General features: G+C 39.6%; 1 protein-coding gene across 6 annotated transcripts in view; it reads right to left on the reverse strand.

Moving 5' to 3' along the window:
• LOC119831253 (protein spire) overlaps positions 1-10,386 on the reverse strand; it is a 70,895-nt gene that overhangs the window by 30,516 nt on the left and 29,993 nt on the right. For all 6 annotated transcript variants that reach the window (XM_038354565.1, XM_038354587.1, XM_038354580.1 and 3 more), the window contains exon 3: positions 2,366-2,492. In XM_038354565.1, the coding sequence (XP_038210493.1) occupies positions 2,366-2,492 (127 nt within the window). The remainder of the gene's footprint in view (positions 1-2,365; positions 2,493-10,386) is intronic.

A 10,386-nucleotide genomic window follows, 5' to 3' on the forward strand; every position in this document is an offset into this window, starting at 1 on the left:
TGTTGCTACGGTTAGGCAAGAAACGCAGGTTCGAATCCTGTCTCGTGATCAAATTTTTTCTATTCTTTCAAAATTTCTCATTTATAAAGCATTTCAACGCTATAAAACTAAAAATTAAATACTTAAAACAGTTAAGTGCTTTCAAAGCTTTCAATCTCTAAAGAAGTAAACGAGGCAAGTTAATATTTAATATGTATGTACAGGTTCAGAATGCTATTCGAATGTATACAATATATGCCACCGACGACGCTTAATAATGTTTGCGGTGTGATTTAATTAACCATAAGTGATGCGTACGCGCACGGCGCAACACGACATAGGCGTTCATACAATTAACCCCGACCTAGATCCGGAGCATCCAGACAATGGCACCGTTGGACAACTTGTATCAATTGTATTAAAAATCGTTCTCACGGACATATGCTACATTAAACTGAGGAGAAATTAATAGACGCAGTGAACATTGCGGAACAAAATTACTATTACCGAGGCCTCGGCGGTGTGTGAAACTCTGTTAACAGCGGGTCTTCATCGGTGCGATAACAATATTATTGTCGATTCGTAAAATTAGGCAAATGTGTGCCACGTCCTCGGTCTACGTTTGGGAGGACGCGCTAGGAGGCTGGATCAACGACCGTTGTGGATCCCGGAGGGCCGGGGCGGGCTGCACGTGGTGCGCGGACCGCGAGCGCGGCTAACGGGCGGGCGCAAAGGTCACGCCTGTACTAAGCGGGTTTGTATGCACGTCAACTCATCAGAATCGCAGCACGACAGAAATACGCTGAGATTACAATTATCGCGATCGCAGTTCCCATGGAATTCGCGGAGACTTTCCATTCGAGCTCTATGCGATGTATAAAAACACAACTATGAATAACAATTTGATCGTTAGACGCCGCTTTCGAATATTTATTCAAAACAGATATCGTTTATTGGCAAATTTGCAACAGAAAACTAGTTGTTAATTTAATGGTCGACGAAAAATAAATAAAAAAGAAAGAAAGGAAGAGATAATGTTCATTTAACACCACATAATGTTAACGAACGTATAATAAAAAGCAGGATTTGTAACTAATCGGTGTAGCGCTAAAAAGAGTCACTACTCAGCATGTGTTACTCGTAATGCGCAGCGCTGATTTTCAGTAGCCCCTTGTTCAAGTGCTAGTCAGAAGCATAAACATATATGCATACATATGAACATACATGCATACTTAGAAATATGTAAAATGCAAATTGGTATTCATACTAAATATTATTATATACTTATCTTATACCTTTAAACGAGCAATTCTTGTATATATATATAATTGGAATCTCGGAATCGGCTCCAACGATTTTCATGAAATTTAGTATACAGGGGGTTTCGGGGGCGATAAATCGATCTAGCTAGGATTTTTTTTTAGAAAATGTCATATTCGTGTTTTTTTTTTTCCTGACAACTATTGGTGAATAATAATACTATTTTGCTTCGTAGATAGCTGGACAACTGAAATAATGTCATATTCGTGTTTTATTCGTTGTTTTTTTTCCTGACATCTATTGGTAAATGAAAATACTATTTTGCTTCGTAGGTAGCTGGACAACTGAAATAACACATAGGCACTTTTTATACCGATATTCCTACGGGATACGGTTACGCAGCACGCTTACGCGGTTTCAACCGCGGGTCACAGCTAGTTTATAATTATAAGAAATGATTATACAATATAATGTATGAAATAAATAATTATAAAATAAGGTGAAAAAAGTAAAGATACACTTTTATATTATGGGAGGCGCACAAATCGAATTAGATGAAGCTATGGTCTTTGATCTATAATGTTTACAATTGTAGGGATAATTAATTCAAATATATTGATCGCCACACACGTTAAAATTACTCACTTTTATTTCGCTTTAGTACAATGTAAATGAGCGTTAACTTTTATCGTAATTGTACGGTGCTTTCTCGCCAGACCTATGTATGCATTCGAGTTAATTTAAAATGATTCGGGAATGTCATTAACAATCCACGGGAGGATGTTCATGCCGCGCTGCGTCGGCCGTCGGGGTAAGCTCTCGTCGCCGTGACAAGATCGCAACGGAGAAACGAGAGAAAGGTCAATAAGGGGAAAGTTCAGCGGCGAAACTGATTGTGTTTATTTGTAAGGTGCTTTAACAGACTCAATTATTGTAAATGCAAAGAAACGTTCGCGTGACCGCTCGTTTACTTTTTATGTTCGATAAACACGATAAGAAATTTGTTTTGATACCACGAATCTCTAATTTTACCAGACGACTTTATTTTGTTCACAGAATATACATTTAAGTAATATTACGAACAGAATAATGAGATTGTATGGCGGGCGTCGTCCCCGCAACTTACCCGCAACGTTCCCGTTGGTCATGTCGGTGATGAGCGCTTCCAGCTCGGGCGAGACGAGCCGCTCCTCGTCCTCCCCGTGCGTGTAGTCCAGCGCATGGTACACCACTATCGCCAGGTTCACCACCAGCTGCAACAACACTGCTCGTTAGGGTATCATAGATAAACATTATCAATTGCTAAGAAACTATATTTTATATACGTAGTTATAGAAGTAAAACATAATTTAAAATGAAATTGAAATATATCGCTTTATAGCAAAACACAGTGACTCAATAAAATGATTCCTAGAAATATAAATATTCCAGAGTCGGTGGGTATATCGAGAAATTGAGCATGACGCTGTTTTCCTTTAAAACAGTAAACTTCTTTTTTTAATAAACATATGGTGCAATAAAATACGCTGTGTTAAGTAAAGTGCTACTTGTAATTTAAAATAGTTCCTTTTGGAAACAATAGAGCTATTACTCGTAATTGTTTCCATTGAATGAAGGTTAAATCAATGAATAGAATTAATCCTCTCATCTGACAGATATCGCGAGATGTATCCTGCGTGACTATCGCGGCCGGCGGCGGAACCGGCCATTGTGCGCCGCAGCTCGACTGCAAGCGCAACCCAACGCGCTGCACCTCTCGTCACATTGCCGTGTACAATCAATAGCACCAAACAATCTCTTATATTAACTGATTATTGTTATCATCGCTCATTGTTCGCCGACGGGAGCGCGGTGGAGCCGCTCCCGACAGCCTGCGTGTGACGCAACGCTACGCTCCACTACACACTAGGCCGCGGCGAGAGCAGCAGACGACACCCGTTGTTCTGCTCGACCCGTTAGCCTATTTTTGTCATGATATTACTTTTGTACAATAACATGATTTGATCAATATAATAAAGGTTGCTTTTATGCTTCAATTTTAATGCAGATGTAAATTCAATCCAAAATTTTGTAACCTTCAGGAGTATCAAAAATGTACGTTTGCATATATAATGTGTAGTTTCGAGAGAACGCGGCCTCTAGATGATAACCATTTCGATTGTGGAAAAATAACAAGGGAGCAAGCATTGTCGGCAAACGGTTATATTTCAAGCTGCCAGTTATCAGGCTATTGTATGCAAATCGTCCTGCACGGGCGGAGGGTTGCGTTGCGTTGCGTCAGAGCACTCGGGTGACGGTGGATTCCGATTCAGCCGCAGCCGCTGGCGAGCGCTGCGAGAACACAATAAGATCGTCCGATTGCTCGGGATGTCTGCCATTAGTGATCCTTTTCCGCTGGAAGTATCACAGGAAGTCCGTCAGTGACGAGTTCTTTGATCGATGTCAGCGCTAACTGTAGCTTCGTTAAATCAGTGAATTAACATCCTTAACCACTACCTATTTCTTATTTAGAGACATCCTTGTTGAGCCCGACTATGACGTGACCTACGCAATATATGTATCATCGGCGTGTTATATTCAGAAAAAAATACAAAGTCGTGAGTATTGGAATAGAAGTCCCCAAATAGAAATTCCTAACAACTTGTGAGGTTCAAAGTAAGAGCTAGCTGCTAGAAGAAGCGACGCGCAGTTCGCTCGGGTTCCATTAATGTAATTGATGTCCACTTAGCTTCCTAATTTATTTCTTGCAGGCCGCACGCCGCTAATGTCACAAAAACCACTTGTTAGGAGACGTTTAATTTGCCTCGGTGTCGGCTATCAATCTTATTTGTCCATTATTATTTACTGTTATAGTAATCAATAATATTATATAACACGGAAGAGAAATTTTAAATTATATTTTGTAAAACAATTAAAGTTTTATAATGTTTAACCTGTGTAATGTACACAAAGCTAGGCTTGCCAATTAAAGCAAATTTCATCACAATCGACTTTAATACTATATCCTACTATCCTACTTATCCTACTAATATTATAAATGCGAAAGTTTGTAAGGATGTGTGTGTTTGCTACTCTTTAACACAAAAACTACTGAACCGATTGCAATGAAATTTGGTACGTAGACAGCTGGACAACTGGAATAACATATAGGAAACTTTTATCCCGATATTCCTACGGGTTACGGACGTACGCGGGTGAAACCGCGGGGCGTAGCTAGTATTAAAATAAAGCATTGTCAAAGAAAATTTCAAGAGATAAAGCGCAGAATATTCCAACAGAGCAGAAGGGAGCGTCCACCCACGGAGTCAGTGGAGCGCCACCGAGCGACAAGGCATTCTCACGAAACACAAATCTGTTTAACGAGGTGTTTCTCAATCCAAGAAGCCCGCGGCCTGCAGTGGCCGGTTGACCACGATCGCCTCTTTGCTTTCGGTCACTGCTTCCAACATACTTAATTGATATTTATCGTTAACCATATTGCTGAGTCCTTTGCCAAATAGATTTCGCAACGAGTGTTTTTGATTGCAAGACTGTATCGTCATGATTCGATGCGATTAGGTTTTCCAAATTCAATCTTGTACAGTATGTTAGCTCACTTTTGCATCCTCCTTTCGAGAGTTCGAGTCAAATTTTGTATATTCTCACCAGTAAGCTCAATATCTCATCTTAATTTACGTCTTCATACTTTTCAAACTGCAGATACATACAATCCTTACTGTTTTCGAAGAAGGATTTCAAGGCGAAATTGTGTTCGCATTTCTTGCATGTCGCAATGGAGCGAATTTTGGATACAATTTCTGTACCTTGTTAGCAGACTAGACATAGGCTACTTTTTACCGTATGGGAATTTTCTTAGACTGCGCGTGAGAAGCTTCGTTCGGAGGTTCTTAAATCATCTCGTCGAATGCACAAACAAGCATCAAAATAAACACTTCAGTGGCTTCGGGCATGGCAGTGTTGAACAATGCAGCTAATAGGGTCGAGGCGGGCGCCTGAATGGAGTCCCGATGCCCGCGATAACCCGCGCCGGGTCGTGGTGACTCGCAGTGAAAGTGCCTTGCGCACACGGCGCTATCGAAACTAGACAAATTGAAAGATCCTGTGCATAGGGTACTAAGATAAGCAAAATTTGAAAACATAATATATATATATATATATTATGTTTTGATACTTACGTAAGACCAGATCCAAATTGTTATTGAATTAAATATTTTTGTGCAATGGGAAGCAAAAAGTCTAGCTAAATAAAGAGATCTGAGTGGTGAGCAAAGCAAGCGCAGTGTCCGAAGGTTGTTGACATTGAACTGTTACGTGACGACGTCGAAACTGACACAAAAACACACTGATATCGAATAAGTTGCACGTCCGCACAACTACTGGCGACATCACATTATATAACCGATGAGAAAGCTTCAGTTTAGGCTTTAACACACCTCACTTCAACTCATGTTTATGTCATATATTAAATTAGAAAACAACGCCAATATAAATATTTTGCATGGAATAAAAAAACACATTACACTCGGTGGTAACTATTGTTCCAAGTAAATGTCTCCAAGGTGCTACGACTGCACGCTACGAGCAGTCTACAACATTTTCGTACACTTTAAGCGCTCCTTTCCTGCTATTGCAATTATATTAAATTACGTTTACGAAAAACTCCATTCTTCGAGGATCTTTTATCGATCCAATATAATTATCTATCGTAGACATGACATACTAATTAATCATTTGCAGGTTAATCAATTTGCGGGTTCAACAAATCATCTAGTTGATAAATATCATTGTGTAGTCACGTAGTGATTTCAAGCGCAGCCGGCACTTGTGGCCAATTCGGCGTAATTGTGTTAGCGCGGATATATGCCGCTAACGAGGCGAGGCTCGCGCTGTCGCAGGCCCGTGATGTTGTTGTGTGCTGTTGCACAATCCGACCCGCACACACGCACACAGGCACACACACGCGACACTGGCTCGGCCCATTGATGGCTGTATCATAGCGTGATTATGTTCTCAGTGCATTCAAATAGAGCAACTGCAATCAATTCAGCAAAAACTAAATATATATGGTCATATACTTCGAATAATTTCTAAATATGATGTAATTTAAATATTAATAAGAATTGAGCTTTGTGGTGGTTCTCTTCGCATTAACGTTTCTCTGTCCTTAAGATACAAAAGTCTTCTGAATCGACTAGGCCATTACTAAATGGGCGTATTTCAGTTTATAACATTGCCTTTAACATAAACTTAAACGCTGAATACAGGGAAGTGAATTGCGCAGTGGTCATCTGTCAACAATTGAAAGCGTTATGCAAATGATCCAGAAGCAGAGCGGCGCCTGCGCCTCCGCGACGCAGCTCCGTTTATATTTAGACGAACATAGACATATATAGACAACATTTATTTCCTGGTGCCTCCTGTGTTCCTGGTTCCGCCAAATAATAACTCGAAACTTAATTGTGAAAACGCACAATTTCTTATACCGTGGGTGAAGAAGTGCACCACTATGTAATACCATATTATACCCATATAAACGTGAGTTTAGATTAATACTTATTTTTTTAGCAAATGTATATAAATACTTCATCTTCAAATTGTTATATGATTATAGCATATAGATTTTTGCTAAAAATAATTATTAACTACATGTTGTTAGTCAAAAAAGTTTGAAAATATTAAGAAAAAGTTATCAACCGCGAATTTCTTTATTCATCTTAAACATATCGCACTATTATCTAAATGAATAGTAAGTATACATTTAATATTATATAAATGTAAAATATATCGAAGTGCATCGCTGCGTGTGACGCAACGAGTGGCCGAGAGGTTCGGCGGCGCCCTAGCGGCAGTTCATTGTTTACTGTCTGTCATGAATGTGGGAGCGCTACGGAGCATTACGCTTACGTAACCGGCTGACGCGACGCGACACCCCCGCGCGGGGATTGCAATTACTTCGCGGAAATTGGCCATACAGAAATACAACTAGTGTCAGTAATAGGTATACCTCGATATATCGTAAATTGGTGCGGTGCTGCCCAGAATTTTTAACATACAAACATTCTTATATCGACATAATGTTCAATTATATAATTATGACTTAACGCACGATCTTCCGTTTCTAATAAGTAATGAAACATAATACAATTCATCATCATCAGCCCTTATATGTTCCCACTGCTGGGACACAGGCCTCCTATGAGGGTTCAGGCCATAATCCACCACGCTGGCCAAGTGCGGGTTGGCAGATGTCACATGTCGTCGAATTTTTGATTCTCGGACATGCCGGTTTCCTCAAGATGTTTTCCTTCACCGTTTTAAGCAGTGGTGATGTTATCTACATGCGCAGATAAATTGAATATATAATACAATTAATGTACATTATTCTGTTCCTATGAAATTAGCTACTAGAGTATTCATTTAAATAGCTTTGTTTTTGGCACAAAACTTCAAAATAATTGCTTCTGTTCTCAACGACTACCATAATAAAAACAACAGACCGAGTGTTTTTATTATGCTTGGGTTGCAGATTCCATTAATAAAAACGATATGAAATTTCTATGTAATAACAATGAGCGATTACTCTGCATTTCTCTAAATAACGCAATAAAGGGCCATTTTATTCAAATCTGAGTGTCAGGAACGTACTGGAAACTTGAGACAAAGACGACACTGGGACGGGAGGAAAGCGCGGTTCCCACGGGCCGCGGGCTCCGGTCTCGGTTGTGCAACATAACAATGCTTAGCGAAAGCCGACCGGAATTTAATTATATGTAACCACTAATTTATTGTGATTAAGTTTCATTTAATTGTAAAAGTTGGAGATGTAACGATACAGCTTTTATCGTAAACAATAAACATACATCTCGCATTATGAGTGCTTCGCGCGAGGAAGGCGCCAGATAAAAATAGAAATTATCATTACTGGAGCTAAGGACGCATACAATTCGTTTGTAATTATTTTTTTGAATACTTTTAGATTATATTATTTTAACGCCTTTAATTAAAGAACGGATGACCATTGAATTGTTGACTCGCACGTCAATTAACATTCTTTGTTTTTTATAAATAACTAATAAGCATAAGCATAACTAATAAGTTTATTTATAGGACTAAGCGCAAAACTTCGTTGAAGTAAATGTTTGATGACAACATAAACTGTGTCCATGTCAAAGCGAGTGCAGAGAGCACTGGCACAGCTGGCAGTCGAGAGTCAAGCTACGACGGCAGCTACACGACTTTAACTGTTCGTTTTTGATGACGGCTGTAATATCAGTGAGATATACCCATGTATCGGCACGGGTTATACAAAATCTATACCAAATAAAATGAAGCTGCAACGTTTGTTTGTTAATTTCCGGAACTCCTGGTCCAGTGAAAAATTATTTTAGTGTTTAAAAGTCCATTTATAGCCAAAGGCTATATAAGAACATGTAGCAAAACCGCGCGAAACAGTTTGCAGGTATGTTAAAATGAGTAAAATAAAGCTCGAATTAAAAGTATTTTCAAATGACAAACACCGTGACACAACGTATAGAAATACAAACAAATAAAACACAGGTCGCCTTTTAAAAGCATAGAAACATACTCATATGCAAATAATCATTATCATTAATTAAACTTAATTGATATGGGTGCTAATAAGGCGGGCAACAGGTCCTCTCCGAGGGCGCGTGGGTCGCTGACGGCGGGCGCCGCCCACGGGACAGGCGCGGAACATTATTTGCATCGATACTAACATTCGAGGTTAGAAAGCGACAGTCAACTTTCGCTATTATAAAATCGGCGAACGATCGAGTTATGATCGGAGGCCGCGTCAACTAACGGCTCGCGGTCACCTGTCCTTACCCCTCGCTGTAGGACATCGCGTCGCCATGTCCATGATAATCAACTTAATTCCGAATATATTAAATTTGTTTTTAGCTCGATATTTGATATTCACTGTTTATTGGAGACACAAATACTTTGAATATATTAATCACGAAAAGACCACATATTCCGTCTTAGATTAACATACCAATTCAATAGGAATAATAAGGCACTAAATGACGTCATTTACAGCTGTCACTTGTAAATGGATGATCGGGTTTTACTGATTGGTTACCGACGAATATTATCTCTCAATGTCAATATCAATAAACTAACCTTAGCTGTCATCTGCACCGACATTTATACTATGAAAATTTTTAATATCAATACCGAATACTATAATGATTCGTCGCAAAAAGTAGCAAATAATTAACACATGAGATGATCAACAAACTGGTCACCTTTCTCCGATCAATAAACGAAAGTAAAAGTTGTAATTAGAAGAAAAAAAAGTTAAGTAAAAGAAATACACGACAATACCAACATGGCCAACGACCCAGCGCACATTATCTCATACAAGAAAGCAGTCGTAACGTTACGGAATGCTTTCATTGCTGATAATGACGCGATCCTATTTGTCGCATCTCACCAGCGCCGCGCGACTCTCGGCCTTACTGCCCACGCCACTAGATCCAGCCGTGGATAGCACGCCGCGGATAGTACGCACCGACTTATAAGGTGCCGGTGGATAATTAAACTTTCAATTCTATAACAATCGGTTTGCGAAGAGATCGCCGTGTCAACACTCAATGGGTGATGAGAGGTATCAAATGAAATAAACGCAAGTTGCGGCCAATTTCTCCGAAAAGAAATTATGTAATTATTCAGTCCCCTTTCTTGCAATTATCGAATTAAAATTGACTTAGTGCATCATGCGAAAATTTCTTGATCGTATTTGAGGCGCGCGGGTCTTTTACCTCGAGAGCACGATAAGATGAGGTGAGTTTTAACATAATATAATCAAAATGATAATTTACGGGAACTGTGCGTAAACTAAAATAATCTTAGTTTTGTAGGAATGGGTGATATTGCAGTCGCGATAAGACTTGCTCCATCACGGTCGAACCGCGACCGGGTTGCGGCGAGTCGGGAAATCAACATCGAAACGAAAGTAAACACAAGGAGAAATTGCGAGCCATTCAAACACACGCAGAGAGAGTGCTTTTATATTTTTTATCGATCCTCTAAAGTCTAAACATAACCTCAACGATATCAACATCCGCTCGGAGCTGCTCCGCCGTGAGCAGTTCACAACGACGTCATAGTTCATAACGTATTAAT

Source organism: Zerene cesonia, chromosome 1, assembly GCF_012273895.1.
Source record: "Zerene cesonia ecotype Mississippi chromosome 1, Zerene_cesonia_1.1, whole genome shotgun sequence".
NCBI lineage: Eukaryota > Metazoa > Arthropoda > Insecta > Lepidoptera > Pieridae > Zerene > Zerene cesonia.